Raw genomic sequence first — 19,522 nt, 5'->3', positions numbered from 1 at the left:
TCGCATCATGTTTGAAGAGTCCAATTTATGAGTAGAGTAACACTTCTGTTTCCTACAATCAGCTGTCGCATCATGTTTGAAGAGTCCTATTTACGTGTAGAATAACACTCCTGTTTCTACCACGCGAGAAATTACTGATAAGACCTCCCCTCCTCTATTCAATGTTGCCTGTATGAAGCTAACGGTTCATGGAATCACGACACAACATTTTTATGAAGGGGAGGGGAGGGGGCGGCGAATAGGTAAACTTAACAAGGGCCAAAGAGATAAAATTGAAGTAAGAGGGTCTTGAAAAGGTCAATGTGTCAGCAATTTTGTCGCCAATTGTAGGTCTAGACCATCGCAATGTTCACATCCACCCCATGAAAATAACTTGGTAATGGTAGATAAACAAGGTAACCTGACCGATGTTGGAGTATGGGAAGGGGAAAAACTTCTGATTGTTCTAACATCTCACACGTGGGTAGGAAAACTGCTCTTAACTCGCTTAAATATACATAAGTAAGAATCCTTTTAACAATTTGAAATTAGTATTTTCTTGCCCCTATTTAAAACCATGATGATTTATATATTTTCCAGCGTGCATCCGAAAACAGTGTGGTCACAAACGAGAGAACTGGTGACAGCAGACCGAGATAATTACGAGCAGCCTCAAGTTTAGGTAAGTTTGGCAGCATTTGAGTTTCTTCATTCAAAATCATCTTCCTCGAAGATGACTCTTCGATTAGTCCACCTTAAGCCAATAGTAACGAAAGACAAGGAACGTCTTTGAAGAGAGAATTTTATAATTGGGTCAAAACTACATTTTCACAGGTTGTTTTTTTACTGTAATATTCGAATCCTCAGGGGACAATTTACCATGCACACTTGTTGATCCCAGCAATATGCAGTTCGCCTGTCATATGCGAACCTTGTAAATGACCAAGCATGCTTCCGAGTATTTTTGGATGCAAGAGTGGAGCATTCCACCGCGAATTCCGACGTTCTGAGCAGGGTTTAACGAAAGCCGATTACAGGCGATCTACCGCCGCTCAAACGACCTCTCATCGCCGTGTGTTTCAGTAGCTTACGAGAAGGTTCTCGTGTGTGGGTTTCTCCTTAGGGGGCAGCCGCCTGTTACACCATCGGCCGCCGTTTATGGAAAAGGTTCTTGAAACCCGTATGAGGTTCGACCCCCACACGAGCTGGTGACAAATGGGAAACTTTTTTTTTAATAAACAAACTCAAAGTTTTCCCACTTCGTAACCATGTGATAATGCATTTTGTTTGTGTCTTTGTATGTTTTTGTTGTAATATGATTAATGTTTTCTTTCACTAGTACACAGCTAAGACACGTAGTTTATGAACTGGACATGGAGCTATTAGAGGAGATTGATCCTGAGGTAGGTCTGAGGTCTTTTCATCGACAGTCTCTCTGTTTTTAATTTACGGTGTTGTTAATTCTGTTCTCTCGCTGGATGATTGCAGCAAAGTACTGTAATTGTCAAGGGCTCGGAGGTACAAATTTTACTCAAGAAAAGAAACCATGCCGTGTGGACGCGGTTGTTGAAGAGCAAAAAAAAGGTAACATATACAGTAGAACATGTAGTTTGTTCTTAGTCAACATGGATTGACCCTCATAGTTTCTCTTATTTCTTTTTGTTCGTTTATTGACTTATTTTTTGTTTGTTTGATTTCTTTCAGTTGCCTTACGTCTCCACTGACTTTGATCGTTGGGAAGTATGGTCGTCATCGGAGGAGGACGAAGCCGAAGATGATGCAAACTTCCGAGCAGCGCCAACGAACCCGGACCATTCCCATCACACCTCAGAGGATAGTAGAGAAGGAAGGAAACTATTATTATTGCCTGAAATGCTTGTCAGTGGTTCGGAGTCCGATACTGATGAAACCTTGCCATCTGATGTGGATTGCTTAAAATTCTATTAACCAAAACACTGAGAAAAAACATGTTATCGTTGAAATGTAACAGTTTTTTGACAGGTGATCAACACTTTCAAGAAATGGATTAACCAAGAACGTCACATGATTAGTCGCTAGTATTTGTTATGTTATATGAAAGAAAGTCAAGTTAAATATTGAAATCGAAGTGAAAGTTTTTCTTTATGTAGATAGCATTATTTACGGTAATTTATTACATTGTTTTTACATTTTCTAACATCTAATAAAGCTCTAATTTGACGGTAACTTTTGGTAGAGTTATTGCCCTGTTTAGCTGTACAGTATGTTGAAGTGTCGTTAAAATTAAACCAAAATAATTTAAACGGCAATTTAGAATAAATCTAGAAACCAAAGAGCCAATGAGATGCTAAGGCAGATATATGTCAGCAAACTTAAGTACATGCGCCGACGAACGCGGCACTAAGGAGTCGTGCATGTTCTAATTTCAATCAATCGCTTCCAGGTTCCATGCGGTGGATTAAATAGATTCTCGCGCTGTGATTAGTCGCGGTTTGCATTATATCTCGTGAGTTGATTATAGTGGGGGTGATAAAATGGCTGCTTTGCATTTTGTCAAAATTACCGAGGAAGTGATAAACACGATAGAAGAAATTCAATTTCGAAGAGCACAGAATCCAACAGGTTTTGTGGAACACTTTTCAAAAGTAAGATAAGAAGTTTTTGCTGATTAGATTGATTATGGAAACTGGTTGTTTATCTCGATACGAGTGATCAAAAATTTTGTAAGATATATGCACACTGCCTTCTTTATTTACACATAGTTGTAACATAAACGAGTTTGCCAAAGAATCCCGCGAAAGTTTTTGTGCAGTTATACAAAGACAATCATTCACATCAGGCTCAGTGAATATGAACTCCATATCCGACAGTTCAACCTATAATATATTTAGCGAGTTGCGTTAGAAAACGTTCGAATAAATAACAAACGAATGTTTCAGACATTCGAAACCAATTATTTGAGAGAAGAATGTCAAGGTTTACTTATTACTCGTTTTGCGAATCAAAACACTTAAGACTGTGACAATTAACGAGTTTTTTGATTCCCTCTCTTATGACTGAATTTCCTTTGTAGTACAGCACAGGATTCATACTCGAACAAAGACTTGCTACTGGAAAGTAAAAGGGCTCTACAAATAGAATGAATTCCCTTTGAAGTACGTTTGATAAACCCACTAAAATGGCAATAGGTATGATGCATAACCCCAGAAGACTAACCACGTGACGAGTAGTCGCCGCCAACTGCCGTTCGATTTCTTGAGAAGCTAAATTTGGATTCACCCGAGAGCTTTCTTCCATTTTCTGTGCAACGGCATTGTTGTGCTTGCGGAGAGCAGCCAGAGTACACAACTGGATGGCAATTACAATCGTGGAGAAGCAAATGACGTATCCGCCTTCAAATGTCTCAACAGCCCTCCTAGGAAACAACTTTACCTGCCTCAGAACAACTAAAAAAATGGACGTCACCCACACCGCAAAAGAAGCAGTAATGGCGTACTGCATCTTCATGGCAGCTTTGTACCACCATGGTTTAATGACGGCTAAGTATCTATCCACACTCATGACTCCAAGGGTTCCCACCATAGCAAACAGGCATAAAAAGAAAGAAACCACCATAACAGGCGAGTCCCAATCACTGCGATTGAAACACGCTTCACCGGCGATCAGCTCCTCGATTCTGAATCTAATGTACAACGGTGATACTACCCCACCCCACAGAACGTCAGTCAACGTCAAGCTGCAAAGATACAGAAATCCCGGGCGGAATCGAAGTCCACCCCTCAGAATTGTGACCAGGACCAACCCGTTTGACAGGAAACACCACAGACCTAATATGGTTGTGGCAGGGGTAAGCACCAAGCTAGAATAATAACTAAATTGGGATTGGACAGAACGTGGAAATTCAGAGATGAAGCACGGTCGCCCCTCTTGCAACGCTTCGTACTGTGTGTCATTTGTAGTCAAGTTTGGCTCCATGTTAGCTCGCTTAATCCTAAAAAAAATAGGAAAGAAATGGTTCTTACATGTCCATCCTAAAATGAAGTAAGTTTGACGTTTTAGATGTACCGTTGAAGCGTTGAAGCTCCCTAAGCATTTTATCTAAGGTATGCATAGTCTTGAGCCTCTTACATGTGTTAACCCTTTAACTCCCAAGATCTAATTAGTAATTCTCCTTACTATTTGCCATACAATTCTTATGATGTTAGTTCAGAGAATTTGGTATTGGATCAACTAATAATCCCACGATTGATATTCTTCTCTATTCTCATCACCTGCCTGCTTGATATTGTATTGATGTTGTAAGGAGAAATTCTGTCTTGGTCACTTGTGGGAGTGAAAGGGTTAAGATAATTTATGGCTATCTGAGATTGGCTATAAAAACCAATTTTAGTGGACACAAGTTTGAACTGAACGAACCACGGACTACTTGTTTAACGTCAGGGACTGATAGGTAATCGGGAAAATACGGTATTTCGAAAAATTATCTCATCGTTGAAAATGTTTTACTGTGCTTCACATTTGACCTGTGAAGGTAAACACAAAAGGTAAACGCAAATGGTTTTCACCGTTTTAATTTGCTTGCTTTCGTAGACAAAAATATAAGGCTAATGACCATTTCCGTGGAAAGTTCCGAATGGCAAAATACCGACTAATTAAGAAACAATCAGAAGGCTCGGATCTACCTCGGGACTTCCTTGCCATATAATATGTTATATGGAAATGTTGACAAAACACCCAAGGCTTAGTTCACAAAGATTGTTTTTATGTGGAAGGAAAATAGAATACTAAATTGCATAATGATGTTTAACCTCGACTTTATATTACCCTTGAGAAGTCTGGTAAAGTCTTGCCTTTTCTTAGCCATGAAGTCTTGAAGTCCCTACCTATTTTTTGTTCAATTTCCAGTGAAATATGTCTCATTTAGATGAATTAGATATGATTTTAAGAACGCAGATAAGAAAAAATTTTCAGCCTCAGCGAAATCAGCTTAGCGGAGTTGACGATGTTGACGAATTTTAGTCAAATCCGTCTAAGTGAAGTCAGCTTGGCAGATTTGACAATTTTGACGAATTTTCGCCATTTTCGTTACTGCATGCACTTCTGGACATATCTCCTTAACTCGGCAGGAAAGTGCGTATAATAAGCGAGAGTATCCAAAAGAGGCACCCATGATAAGAGCATTTAAAAGCTTTAGCACGCAGCGGTGATTAGAAACTGTTTGCGGTGCTCGATTTGACTAATGCGCTTTTATGTGAACCTTACCCCTCTGTTATCGACTATATTCCAGGTAGCTGAATTTGCTGCTAAACGGAGCAATTCAATTTTTGTACATGCCACACCAGTTTTAAGCATCTGCACATGCAAATCGATTACTATGGTTAACTGAATGTTAAATTTCTCACAAATTGCCTTCCGATTTCACTAATTTGACGATTTTATCGCGACCCAAACATGCGATGATCGCTTCATGGCACTAGGCAAATTAATGATTAGGACTGATTCTTGAAAAGTCCTTTGGAAGGAAAAACGCGAATATAGCCGACGAATATGGTACATAGAATGTGTTATGAAGGTTGTTGGAAATTCCGGGCACTTTAACTGCATGACTTGTAAACACCTTCTTTACTTAGTTGTGGTATCTTTATCAAAACTCTTCTCTAGCGAAAATTCAACCACAATGCTAGTTCAATAACAACTGCGAAAACGCGACCAGATTACATTTTTTTTCGTGAATAATGTATCCGCAACTATGCAGCTTGAATCATAGGAGAAGAATTCTTGTTACCTGAAAAGAGGTGACCTGTACCATCTTTATCTGTTTGGCGTCGCTTTTTACTAAACAAGTCCCATATCATTTAACTACGCCCAGTCAACTGGCCCATTTATTTATACCTAAAAATTTATTACATTTCGTGGCGGCAAGAAATGTTAAATTGTCAAAAGCAACAATGCACTCGATTAATCGGAAAACAGTTTTCTCCAAAAGTTTTATCATTACAATCTCAGCAGCTGGAGGCTCTTTAAAATCGCCCCACGCTTCTTAATCAAGTAACAAAAAACAGCAGTTGGTAATTTGAAGTATGAAGATCCTTTTAATCATACGTACTAATTTTGGAGAGCCAAACAATAATAATAATAAAAAAACCTTGGCGGGTGGCAAAATATACTTTGGCAAACGTTTTTTTGATGTTCGCTCGGTGCTAATAACGCATTTTAAACTAACGTACTTAAAAAATAGAAAGAAACGGATATATCGACTGCAACAATCAAACAAAATTTTTTAGGGATGAACTGGCAGGAATAGTAAGTTTTAGAGCCTCGCTTAAGCTAAAGCAGCTTGAATCATTGGAGAAGAATTCTTGTTACCTGAAAAGAGGTGACCCAGGGCGTGAAATTGCGCCTAATACAGGCGCCAATGCGCCTAAATTTTTCACTTTGGCGACCAAATCCTGAAAGGTAGTCGCCAAATTGGCGACTAGAACGTTTCATCATAACCTTACCAAGAGATATAGTGAATTAAAAAGATTTGCAAAGATAAATCCGCGGCAAACGTCCTCGTTAAGTTTGTTTCCAAAACGTAGCACATGCATCTCGATCGATAACTAGACGCCATCTTGGATTTAGATGAGCCTGAACGTTGTATATCATCTATCCTAGTGTCCACTTTGTAGCACGTTAAAGATCTTTCCCTAACTTAATTTTGGAGGGTCTATCTAGAACGCTGACAGCGTAAAGAAAGATTTTGTTTGTCTTTGAAAATGGCGACCAACGTTTTTTGAACTGGCTACCACTTTGAAGAATTTAGGAGCCAAGTGGCTATAAGAAAAAAAAGTTAATTTCACGCCCTGTGACCTGTACCATCTTTATCTGTTTGGCGTCGCTTTTTATTAAACAAGTCCCATATCATTTAACTACGCCCAGTCAACTGGCCCATTTATTTATACCTAAAAATTTATTACATTTCGTGGCGGCAAGAAATGTTAAATTGTCAAAAGCAACAATGCACTCGATTAGTCGGAAAACAGTTTTCTCCAAAAGTTTTATCATTACAATCTCAGCAGCTGGAGGCTCTTTAAAATCGCCCCACGCTTCTTAATCAAGTAACAAAAAACAGCAGTTGGTAATTTGAAGTATGGAGATCCTTTTAATCATACGTACTAATTTTGGAGAACCAAACAATAATAATAATAATAATAAAAAAACCTTGGTGGGTGGCAAGATATACTTTGGCAGACGTTTTTTTGATGTTCGCTCGGTGCTAATAACGCATTTTAAACTAACGTACTTAAAAATAGAAAGAAAAAGGATATGTTGACTGCAACAATCAAACAAAATTTTTTAGGGATGAACTGGCAGGAATAGTAAGTTTTAGAGCCTCGCTTAAGCTAAAGCTAGTCTCTTGCTACTCTTCTAAGATATTGGTTTGTCCATCACAAGTTTCTGCCTTCCCCTCCCCCTCCTGCTCAACTGCTGCATCTAGAGTCCATTTGCACGCAGAAGGAAGATATTGCCCTGCCCAAAAACAGAACAGGAGTTTGACCCCAGCCACAAAATCTCTCGATCCGAATTTCAGCGTACTTAAGTGAGACCATCGTTTCTCAAATTTATTTTCCTATATTGAGAAGGTGCCAGAATTTTGCAATACTATGGTCGGTAAGAGAGCCGGAAGGCTATCAAGTCCCTTAACATTAATAAAAACTTCGCCAAATATCAGACTATCCGAATAATTATGCTTTGCAAAAGGTATTTATCAAAGTGGTGAGGCTTTTCGTGGGGTGTATCTGAGTTTTAATTTTTTTCTTGCACCTTAAGATGCATTTAACGCGTAAGATGGACTAAGCGGTCTATGCTTAAAAGTGGTTTTAAAAATTCACCAATTATTTCTTCTTAAATCTCACGAAACTAATCCGTTCAAGTCTTTTCATTTTCTCTGCATGCATTTAAAAATTAAAATTAGTTATAACTACAGCTTGCTAAGTCGCTCGCCGACACGGAAAAATCTCCAGGTTGAAAGATATTGGCATGAAAATTTCACGATAAAACAAACTCAAACGAAAGAGAAGATACAATCGAAAAATGCTTCGACTTCGCGCGCAAGGACACATTTGTGGACATGTTCGAGCGTGAAATAACTAGCAATATATAAAATAAGCAATATATAAAACTGCCTTTTAATTAAACGAAAGTGATCATGAAGTCCCAATCTTCAAATAATTATGGCCGCCACACTTTCTTTGTAAGCTGTTTTACCGTAAAATGTATTTGCACTTAGTACAAACGCGGTTCTATTTCTCTTCTTATGGAAATCGACCAGCCAAGTCTGATCGCATGTAAAATTAAAAGAATTATAACAATTAAGTTCGGCTTCCGATCTTTGAGCCACTTTTTCAGTTTCGCAACTTTGAATCATTACCAAGAGAAAATAATGAGCCATTAATCTCTCTTGTCATTACTTGGAAATCGCAATCATTGTTTTAAACTAAACTCACAATCTAAATAAAAATAGCTTTGTTGTTTTCACTAATGTCATCATTCAGAAAAGTTCTTTTAAGGAGTGAAAAGTGAGAAATATAGACGTAACTAGAATATCAGTGTGTAAAGCTGATTGAAATCACTCAGCACGATGATAATGGCCGCAAGTTTTTTATAGACAACATTTGCATTAGCTAACATTAAGCCCGAACTATTTCATAATTTTCACCTGACTCAAACTCCAACTTTCTCGATGATGATGCTAAAAACATAATCGAAAAGTCGAAACGCTTTCTTCTTCGTATTTCAATTAAATTGCTTTTCAAAATCTTTGACTCACGCATTATACGCTTTATTTATTTGCTCGGTAGTTGATGTAAATCTTTCATTACATGCGCAATACTGTCATTATAAAATCTTCTGATTCGAAGCGCCAGGAGCCCATCTCGGAGAATTACGGGTAATCGACAGATTTAACAAAGCCACAAAAAATAAAAAGAAAACAGAAATTCTATAAAAATTACTATAATGCTATGAAAGGCGTTCGTTTTATCTGTTCACCATCCAGTTCTTGAAGATTCGTTAGAAGTGATTTAACCGTATCTCTATAACCTGGCAACAGACAACATGGATTTCCTCGTAAATCGAGCTTCCGTAGCGATGTGCAGTGCTCGAGACTTCTTAGACAATCTAAATTTGTAATATCTGGAATTCTTATCAAGGAAATCTTATCAAAAAATTGCCGTTTAGCCTCCAACAAGATAATTTTCCTCGAAGCACTTGCCAACTAAAAGAAATAAGCGACTACTCTAGAGTCACTTGAGTGTTCAGATCAAACTTCGCGAGAAGCCCGCGAGATTCTGTTACAGCAGCATCAGGCTGCTACTCTAACAAGTTACTCTAGACCCAGACCTTCTGTGTCAGGTCTACATAAAACAAACAAGGCTTCAGAAACAGGGAGCCATGTGCGTACCTCATGGCACTTGATGGTACATTTTTAAAACAAAAAAAAGGATACTGTTATTTGAAAGAGACAGCTCCTCTAGAAGACAAAGTTTCAACGCATGCCGTCTAGTGATGAACCGCAGGTTATTATTACTGACGTCCATGGTGCGCACGCATTGTAACATGTTACACTCTTCGAGGGAGGTAAGCTGGTTGTGACCTAAGTTGACGTTTTTCATAAGCACTAGCTGATCCATATGGGGCAAAGACGTCAAGTCCTGCAAGTAAATATATGTCAGTGATGGAAGCTTAAAATCTAAAATGCGCAGAGGATGCAGCTATAGGAAAATTTCAATTCTGTTAACTCCTTGGTAACTTAAACCATTCGCACTCCTTATTGGTCACCCGCAAATTCTCTCTTTTACTTACATCTTACGTCTATCAAAGAACAGTGTCAGAGCGTATTCGAGTGAGTATCGTAACCCAAAAAAGTACAATAATTACAACAGCCTCAAAGTAAAAACAAGGGAACTTCTGAAGCACGGAAAAACGTGAATGATCAAATCCCGAATAAATGTAGTGTTCCACTATTTGGTCGGGACGGTGGTGCAAGTTTTTTGGACCCATCATAGAATGAAGTACAGCAAAAGTTATTTCAGATTAGGTCGCCATTCAAATATGAATTATTCTGAAGTCTGAGATTTTAGTATCACCTTAGAAGTTTTACAAGTTGTATAATAGATAGTATAGGCACCCTTGGTACCGTATATGTCTGAGTTGCGACAGATATTTATTTCACACCCGATATCAAAAGTAAGCAGAGTTGTAAAGATAGTTGGAAAAGTGAAAAAAAAGTGTCGAGTACTTACCATGTTGGAAAGGTCAATTTCCCTCCTTGTCTCTTCCTACGAAGAACAAAAAAAAAACGTCAATTGAGATAGATTTAGAATGAATTTGTAAGCAAATGTGTCAATTAAAAATATTTCAGTAAGTTTCTCTCGCAATAACGTCGTTGCAAAAGCTAAAGCTATTTATAAAATTTCACGAACCTTATTTGAGCGGTGTCTCTCAATGGCGTTTTCTAATTTGAATTTCCTTTCTAAAGGTTGGGAGAAATAAAATCTATAGGTGAGTTTAAGTCTACGGATGGACCGTTAATCGTTCAGTCAGTTAGTCAGTCAATCGATCGATCAACAATCAATCAGGTAGGTAGGGTAAAACAGTCAGTCAGGCAGAGCTCAGTAAGCTTTTCATTCAGCCATACAGTCAGTCGATTAATCGACCCAGATAGTCCGTCGGTCGCCGACTGATTCAATTAGTCTGCAGTAGAGTCAGACTGTTAGTGATCCAGTAAATTCAATAATTCAGTCAGTTATTATGTTCAGTCTAATCGAGTTTTCAATCGGTCAGTGAGTCAGTCCGTTCATCAGTCAGACAGCGGATTATTCAGTCAGTCAGTCCATCTTTCCGTTCTTCCTTCTAGTTGTCAATCTGTCCGTCGATCTATTAGTCAGAGGGTAGTCAGTCACTCTGTCAATCAGTCACTTAGTCAGTCACTCAGTCAATCAGTCAGTCAGTCAGTGGATCTGTCAGTTAGTCACTTCGCCATTCTTTCCGCTCAGTAATTTGGTCAGTAAGTCAGTAGGCCAGACAGCCTTACAATCTAGTCAGTGAATTGATCATTCAGCTAATCAATCCATAATTTAGTAGATCGATTGGTCGGTCAGTCGGTCGGTTGGTTGGTCGGTCAGTTAGTCAGTCAGTTAGTCAGTCAATCGGTCAGTCAATCAGCCAGTCAGTCAGTCAGTCATTCACTCTCTCAGTCAGTCGCTCTTTCAGTCAGTCAGTCAGTCAGTCAGTCAGTCAGTCAGTCGCTCTCTTAGTCAGTCTGTCGCTCTCTTTGTCAGTCAGTCAGTCAGTCAGTCAGTCAGTCAGTCGCTCTCTTAGTCAGTCTGTCGCTCTCTTTGTCAGTCAGTCAGTCAGTCAGTAGGTCAACCCGATCATTAAGTCAGCCAGTCAGTCAGACAGCCAGGGAGTCAGACGGACAAGAAGTCACTGACCAGTGCCTCAAGTAATTTGTAGCGTGGGATGATACTTACTAAGATCTTTGTAGTACCCCCGCCTGTAGCAATCCACCTGAGAAAGCTTTTCTAAATACAACTCTGTTTCCTTTTCGTGTGAAAGCGGATCCAATGCACGCATCAACAAAACCATTGTTAACATCGTCCCTACAAACATATCAAGTTTAGCCGCTTTGTTTTTCAGTGAGCATTGGTTATGGATTAAACCCTTCGAGTGCACATTGCAACAAAGTGTGATATATCCAAACCCGAGTAAACACAACTGCTGATCAGTGCAAAGAAAGCCTTTCACTGTCACCTCACGCAAGCTCCGAGAAAGCCATGAAACCGGCGCCAAGCGCATAAAATTCTCGCAAGCATAGAATAGAAAAAGAAAATCCACAGTAATTGTGAGCTAGGGTGGGGGGGGGGACTATATTCCGCAACTTTGTCATTTTTTCAAAGGAATGACGAAATGGCGGATCCGTAAGAGAACGGACTGAACAGTAAAGGCGCATCATCGAGACTGCTTGCCTCCCACAACTGTGGCCTGAATTCCACCTTGAACTTGTGGAGTACTTACACTTGTTATTCGGTTCCTCTTCCAACAAGAGTCGACAGGACTCTAGCTCCTGTTGAAGGACTGAACTGTGGACAGCTGTGAGCTCCGCCCTGATGACGAGTAAAACACAGCACACAAATTATAAGTAAATCACTGACTTACGCTACAGCGTTAAGTGCAAGGAAGCTAAAAATGGTGTCAATAAAATTGGTTTCAACCTCATTAAACGACGTCAAAGACGTAAATTCCGGCCAAGCCTCAAGCCCAAGAGTCCAACCCCTAATCGTTTTGATCCACGAGATATGTATATTTCAAGCTATAAAAGTTGATGAGCAAATAGAGACCAGAGTATTTCCAGTACCTAAAGAGATGCGACTCAGTTGCAGATGACCAAACCTCAGAATCACCTACAATAAATACACAAAAGGCATTAGCCATCAGCATCAATAATTTTCATACTGTTCTTTTACGTTTCCTATGTTACTGACAACGAGAATTTCGTTAAAAGTCAAGAGCTTACTGAGTTTGCGATCATTTCCCTAATTCTCACAAGCCTAATATTTGATTTAGAAGTGATACCTTTGTGGGAAAATAAATGCAAGTCACACTTTCCTGACCCAGTGTATCTCTCCACCCAAAGACATAGAGAGAAACCTGATGAAATGGTGTGTATAACTTGAGCTAGGTTAGCATCACATCCATGTAAATAGTGTAATAATCTTCTCAGTTGCTTTAAACCTGAGGAAACCAAGATTTTCCCTCCTCTAACATTGTGGGCACCTTGGCTTGACTTCAAGACACTTTTAAATCAACTCTCCTTGAAAGTGGATCCTTCTCATTCTAAAACCACTTCTCTGGTATAAGAAGAGACAGTTAACTTAACACTTTTCCCATAGCAACAAGCTTGAATTTTTAACTCATCACAAACCTTCTGGTACTGCCACAGACCTCTCTAGTTTACCTTCCATGAATTTCACCTCAATTGTTGTTCCATTTGGAAAATTTGATAGACCATCCCCACAGCTATAAATTTGAATACTGTCAAGGAAAAGTGGTCTGAATAACAATTAGAGAAAAACAATTCTTTTCTCTTTGTAGGAAAGGGTAAAATTTTACAAAAACTGTTAAATTATGTGCAACTTTAATGCAAAAATAGAGAGTGAAAAAGAAAGAGAGAGAGAGTGATTTCAATTATTAACAAGGTATAATTCGCAATGTGTGAGCCAAGCTTAATTCGTATGAAGCATAAAAGTTTTTCAATATTTTAAAGCTTAATTACCATTTCCATTTAAAGTTCGCTTATCAAAAAGTCCAACTGTTGGATAGTGTTGTCAGGTGCACTTTTGATAGCCCTTGAAATTCCAGGGAAAACAATAATTTTTGCATCACAAAAAAATACCCATGTAAAATTACTTTCCAGAAATTCAGAAGTGGGGAGTTTCAAAAGCAACAGAGTTTTGAAATGAATTCAAAGGTGAGATGAAAGGTAGGACTTTTTTCCAAGGAAGAGAAATTTGTATTATCAAATGAAATTAACTTATGTAGTTAAAAAAAAAAAAAACCAAAACAAAGAACCAAATCAAATAATGTGTCTCATAAAGTAGGATATCCAGACTGTAGAAGGGTGATTGTTGTAGTAACAGTTGTTCCATTGACCTTGGACCTCATCTCCGCAAATAGAAACATGTGGATCTTCTTTAGGAACCTGCAGAGAGAGAATCAAAGCATTATTGGTTCATCTCATAAAGCACAGTGATGTTTCAAGCACAACAGGTAAAGTAAATGTTCAAACCCTTAGAGCAATCCTTTCAGCTGTTGAATTTACAAGAACTGTAAGGTGGACTGCAGGTGGCTAATTTTACCGCTTACCACATGAAAAGGAGAACATTGAAAGCACAGGTCTAAAAAGCTCTAAATTTTGGTCAGGAAGTATAGATTCAAACACTTAAGTTAGAAGGTTTTGAAAACTTGTCTGGAGAGTTCAGTTCCAGTAATAAATTTAAGAGTAAATTAGTTTTCTTTCTGACCTGGATTGGCTGTGTAAACTTCACAATGACTGTTGCATGTGTATCATCACACCTCACATACAAACACAAAATATCCATCTGTGGTCTGGCTGTGGAAAATATAAAACAATAATTTAAATAAATCACTCATAGCTTATTAGGAATTTGATGGTTAAAGATCATCAAGGGCAATTAGGACAATTTTTAAACCAAGAAAATCAAAAGATTAGAAGGCAGAAAGGAGAAGTCTTTGTTACTCCTCACTACTGGAGCTCATTGAAACATCTGTGGTATGGAGAAATTTTTGAGTATTGCTGTTCCTCCCCTTAGATATTGTTATCCCTGATAGGTAAGAGGAGATAATACCAACAAATGGATAAAACCCAACCCACAAAATGAGAGGATTATGAAACAAAGATTGGTTGTTGTTTAACAAAACTGCATTCTAAACAATGCTCAATTTAGCTGAACCTTTTATCTGAACAATTCTTTTTGTGAACAGCATCAAGAGAGCCAAAAGCTAACAGTGGAAGGACAATTATTTAATAAAACTGTAAACAACCATGGTTAAGGTTGGATGTCATGTAAATAACTGGCCCTAAGTGTTAACAAAATGTATTGCGTTTTGACCGGATAGAGATTCATCCAGCCAATAGCATATTAATCCACCCTTAGAACAACCAGGGTCAGGTTTCTGTGAATGAGTTCACTAGTACCCATTTATACTCCTGGTTGGAGAGAGGTATTGTGAGAATAAAGTGTTTTGCCCAAGAACACAATAAAGTGATCTAGTTGGGACTTGGACCCAGACCTCTTGATCCACAATTCAGTACATTTGTCACCAAGCCCCAGTAGTTCAAAGAGTGGATAACTCTATCCATTGGATAGATCTCTCCGTGATGGAAAGAGCAGTTGGTTTTCTTAATACATAATCCTCTGGATAGCAATTTATCTGTTTGATAGCAATATCCACCCTTTTTACAAACAGGCCCTGGGCACCCGATTTCCAATTCAAACAAGGTACAGTTATATGCCATACTAAACACCAACTAAAGATAGAGTGTATTATACCTCTCCCCAAAAGCCATCTGTGATAGAACCAAGCACTCTGATCATAGGGGTCAGTGAAATAAGCATTTTGAGCTAGATCAAATTCTGAAATAGAACATGACAAAATTAATAGTACTCTTAAACCCTTTAAACCCTAAGAGCGACCAGCATCTCATTTCTCCTAACAGTAATACTGCTGAATCATTCACTAAGATCATGAGAATGAAGGAAATGATTGCCAAACTAAGAGGCTGAGATCTTGAATGTGTTCTCCTTGTCAGTACCAAAAGATGCATATGGAGGAGAGTAAGGAGAATATGGATACTGATGTTAGGGGGTAATTAACAACTACTGTAAAAACCTGCAGATTAAAGCCGCACCCTTAATATAGTGGCTCAAGTTTTTGGAAAAAAAGTTTTTTGAAAAAAATTAAAAGAAGTCCAAAGTTGAGTCTTAGGAAGTCTTCTTCATCCACTGTTCATTGAATGTAAACTCACTATTAACATTGCAATGGAAAATACTTCAAAGTCTTGCCCACAATTTTAGCACTTTAATATAATGAACATTGTTTCTATCAACTTTGACATATGATTGATCTTTTACTGGTATTTGTGGACAGGAATTTATTCATTCAACACAGTTTTTCCATAGATTTTTGCATTACAACAAGAGCATGAGTGGAACATTCCAAGCTTAGTACCCAGGCATTAAATTGTATGCGAAAATGGCACACCTTTTTCGAATGTTCCTGAAGATAAGCCGCACCCCCAATTTCTGGCAACGATTTTTGGAAAAATGGTGCGGCTTATCTGCAGGTTTTTACAGTAAATTAAAATTTTTATCATTTTTTCACAAAGAACACCCTGGTTAATAATTCAGAGAGTAAATAATGCTTTGTATATCACATTGTTCATAATGGTAACAGCACTTCTTGTCATCCAATTCTGTCTATAACCATACTTGTGATTAACAAATTGGATGACCAATTCGTGCTCTTCTGATCTTGTCAATCACTTATTGCCAATTAATCATAATCATTTCAATTTCCGAAAAAAACAAACACATTTAGAACAAATATCTCCAGTGGAGACAATGTATTTAGTTAAAAATTCCTCCATTTTGGAAATTCCCCAGTTTTTCTTTGGATAAGTGGTTGTTTCTATGGTTATTTTGATCATTTCTGTGATTGGTTGATTAGCTGAGTGGACTTAAGATGATTGGCTGCTTGAACTGTCCAATTACTGGTGTCTGATTACAGCAAACTGTCTGATTACACTGTCTGATTAAAACTGTACAGAATGATTAGTGAAAAATGAAGCTGCAAATACACTCAAAAAATTTGAGGAATTTGTAATGGTTATGATTAAGTGTGGTAATAGTATGCTATAGCAAGTATGTCCTATCAGTGAAGTTACACCAGCAGTTGATTGAAGTGCTCCTCTAAAACACCAAGAAAGTAAACTTGCCATTTACCTGACACTGTTTATAAGTGAGTTGAGATTTAAATGTCTTTAACCCTACGTTTCACATATGTATTTACTGGATTTGAAAAGGTTGGAATCTATTGTTTCAGTTTTGTCCTCTGATGGGATTTCATTCATTTGCCTGGATGGTCTGGATTCCAGTCAATGTAAATTGTATTAAGTTACTTCTTTCTGAGTTTAACAGTATATTAGTTATACCTTTCATGAGTGCTCCCTCTTCCACTCTCTCTCTGTCTCCACTCTGATCAGGATGAATCAATGGAAGAAGTTTGCTACGATAATGCCATGAGGAATAATTGGAGAAATTCTCTTTGATCTTCTCTGTGCTAAAGTTGAATTCATCATGCGGTGATACATTTGCTTTCTGTACTGTGTATCTTCTGTAATCCCAACAGTGAACTGGGGGTAAAATGAACAAAATCCCTCAATAAAATTGATCAGAAGATGTTAAAAGGTGGCAGAATTTATGTCAAACTATCAAAGAAGAGGTTCTTTACTTCTATCACTCCATAAGTGATCAGACAGAGGAGCACTGGAATTTTAAAAGGAGTATGTTGAAAAAATTATTTGGATTTAACACCAAATTTCTAAGACTGGCCAGCAAATAATAATGACATCAATTGGAAGAATCTACTTTCAGATGTCAGGATTTAAGGGCTAGCTTTTTATGATGTTAAAATTACATAGCAACTTGGAAGTTGGTGCTATCACCACTATCTGAAGAGTCATTAGCACAGGACAGACTGTTCTGCAGAATTTTTATATTTCTAAATGTATGTGGTACAACAATCATAACTGTAATAATGAGTGATGAGTTAATCCCTCAAATCCCGTGAGTGACCAAGACAGAATTTCTCCTTACTATATCTATACAACATAATGCAGACAAGTGATGAGAATAAAGAAAAATATCAATTATGGGATTACTAATTGATCTGATACCAAATTCTCCAAACTAACATAATGAGAATCATTTGGTAGACAATAAGGAGAATTACTGATGAGATCTTGGGAGTTAAAGGGTTAAACAACCAGAAGAACACAAACAATGAAGTCCATGCTCTAGAAAAAAAGACCGTTTTCAAAAGACATCAGATTAGAAGGTGAGAATTTATGTGTGATTGTCTCTTTCTCAGTAAGTAATTTAGTGTTAACAACTGGGTTGAAAACGTAAATTAGCCACCGTAAAGGCTAAAAAAGCTGACGTTTCGAGCGTTAGACCTTCGAGCGTTATCCCTTTATTCATTCCTCTTTCTAAGTAACTTTGATAAAATTGTGGTGATGCACTTACAATTTCTCTCATCATATGATAGAAACTTATTACAAAGTTGCAATTCTTCCTTCCAGTTAGGCTGAGGCATGAATTCCATGATCCATTGTCTGTGGTGCCAAACACCATATGATTTTGGGTTCACCTGGAGGCAGTTCTTGAGGAAATACAACTCCTTCTTGCAAAGGTCTTGTATTACATCTGGTGGACTTAAAAATTAATCAACATTACATTTATCAAATGGTGAAACAATAATGATTTATCTACCAACAGCCAGTAGTCAGGTGGCTTTCCTGTCAATTCACTCAGTATATCAATTAGCAGTGCTTACTTCTCATCTCTCTTATGGAGGAAAATCTCTCTCCTGAAGTTCCAGAGAGTTGAAAAGTCTGGATTAGCTGCAAGGACCTGTTCAGACAAAGAGAGAGATTCCTTGTCCATTTCTCCATTCTTTCTCTGATAAAAAATGGAAAACCCAATCAGTAAATCATTATTTATTTGTTTGTTTGCTTGTTTGTTTGGTATATGATTGCTTATTTTTCTTTGTGGTAACTTTAACACATTTGTTGCTATTGCATCAACAAACTCCATGTGCAATAAAGGTGCTTTTAACACAGTGATCCAAATATTACATTTTGAATATTGTATTTTGAGTGTTCTGATTGGTTCACTTCACTAACACTGCATTGCACCAACACTTTTGGAGGGGGAAATTTGGCTTTACATTTGTTCTCTAATTACACAAATGAATAGGATTTAATGAAATTCAATAAAATAATTATTCCATATTCTCTTGTTGGATTCAAGATTGGTTACAGCCAATTCACATCCAATCTGTGCTCATGAAATAGTTGTTAAGTGAAGATATATTTATGTACAACAAACAAATTAATGGTCCTATTCTGTTAACTCTTACTCCAGCACTCCAGAACCAAGAAGGTATTGAAAGTGCCAACTACAAGTCCTTCCACATAACATTGAAAGTACAGCATATTTTAAGATACTTCAATTGGCACTTTCATGATGAATGTGAATTTTCATTTCAAGAACGGTTCAACCCTTAAACCCTCATGAGTGACAAGGGAGAATTTCTCCTTACAATATCAATACAATATCAAGCAGAAAAGTGATGAGAATAAAGAAAAATATCAATTAGGGGAATTGTTAGTTGACCTCACTTGAACATCAAATTCTCAGAAAATACAGACTTTATAAAAAATGTATGACGGACAATAGGAAGAATTTTCATCGGAATGGGAGTGAAAAAAATGGGTCAAGCAATGAAAAAACATATTACCTTTTCATAGATGCGGCTTGTTGTTTCTGTGTAAATTTTCAGTTTCTTTTCCCTTTCTTTTCTCTTCGCTTCAGCTTGTTCAGCTGTTGTACGTACTTTGATTCTTCCATGCTGAGTAAACAAAACAATCATATACACCACCTTAGATAAGAGATTTAACAACAAATATTTCTGCTGAACTGCTAAAGTTTCCTTTAATTCTAATGGCATTAATCAAAAATAGACAGTTAGTCTGCTGTATTAAAAGAATCTGAATTTAACACAACGTAGTCATTAACTTAAGGATTACCATGTCTTCGCTTGTAATTTAAAAATGTTATGTTCGTCTATGCTCCAACCAGTCATCTGGCCGCCATATTGTTCCAAACCGCGTTAGTCCTGGGAACTACTTGCACACGTAGTTCTTTTGGACAGTGGA

General features: G+C 37.7%; 3 protein-coding genes across 3 annotated transcripts in view; 1 reads left to right on the top strand and 2 right to left on the bottom strand.

Annotated features, from left to right (window-relative positions):
* The window catches only part of LOC131794272 (putative ATP-dependent RNA helicase TDRD12), a 61,925-nt gene extending 59,991 nt beyond the window's left edge, over window positions 1-1,934 (top strand). Inside the window, exons 42-44 of the mRNA XM_066164655.1 lie at window positions 1,319-1,382; window positions 1,468-1,563; window positions 1,684-1,934. Of these exons, the coding sequence (XP_066020752.1) occupies window positions 1,319-1,382; window positions 1,468-1,563; window positions 1,684-1,926 (403 nt within the window). The 3' untranslated portion in view covers window positions 1,927-1,934. The remainder of the gene's footprint in view (window positions 1-1,318; window positions 1,383-1,467; window positions 1,564-1,683) is intronic.
* Window positions 1,935-2,943: 1,009 nt separating this feature from the next.
* LOC131781907 (cannabinoid receptor 2-like) lies at window positions 2,944-3,933 on the bottom strand. Its single transcript, XM_066163558.1, has one exon. It carries the CDS (start codon window positions 3,931-3,933, stop codon window positions 2,944-2,946), a length of 990 nt encoding a protein of 329 aa, XP_066019655.1.
* Window positions 3,934-8,115: 4,182 nt separating this feature from the next.
* LOC131781917 (geranylgeranyl transferase type-2 subunit alpha) lies at window positions 8,116-19,508 on the bottom strand. The gene is made up of 16 exons (XM_059098634.2): window positions 19,394-19,508; window positions 19,105-19,215; window positions 18,139-18,263; window positions 17,829-18,016; window positions 16,736-16,936; window positions 15,075-15,158; window positions 14,025-14,113; window positions 13,607-13,702; window positions 12,926-13,028; window positions 12,359-12,404; window positions 12,019-12,107; window positions 11,475-11,603; window positions 10,425-10,474; window positions 10,245-10,280; window positions 9,449-9,653; window positions 8,116-9,135 (listed from the first exon to the last, which is right to left on the bottom strand). Exons 1-16 carry the CDS (start codon window positions 19,394-19,396, stop codon window positions 8,954-8,956), a joined length of 1,737 nt encoding a protein of 578 aa, XP_058954617.2. The 5' UTR covers window positions 19,397-19,508; the 3' UTR covers window positions 8,116-8,953.
* Window positions 19,509-19,522: the final 14 nt, after the last annotated feature.

This window comes from Pocillopora verrucosa, chromosome 3 (assembly GCF_036669915.1).
Source record: "Pocillopora verrucosa isolate sample1 chromosome 3, ASM3666991v2, whole genome shotgun sequence".
Taxonomy (NCBI): Eukaryota; Metazoa; Cnidaria; class Anthozoa; order Scleractinia; family Pocilloporidae; genus Pocillopora; species Pocillopora verrucosa.
The sequence above is the reverse complement of the archived record's forward strand: the minus strand, read 5'-3'. Positions and strand labels throughout refer to the sequence as shown.

What these genes read in the sequence shown, in the direction of transcription:
- LOC131781907 (XM_066163558.1), bottom strand. Translation starts at nt 3,933, where the DNA reads ATGGAGCCAAACTTGACTACAAATGACACACAGTACGAAGCGTTGCAA.
- LOC131781917 (XM_059098634.2), bottom strand. An exon ending in AGAGGGAGCACTCATGAAAG is followed by an intron (nt 15,159 to 16,735) that starts GTATAACTAATA and finishes GTTCTATTTCAG; the next exon opens with AATTTGATCTAGCTCAAAAT. An exon ending in AGTTTACACAGCCAATCCAG is followed by an intron (nt 13,703 to 14,024) that starts GTCAGAAAGAAA and finishes CTCTCTCTGCAG; the next exon opens with GTTCCTAAAGAAGATCCACA.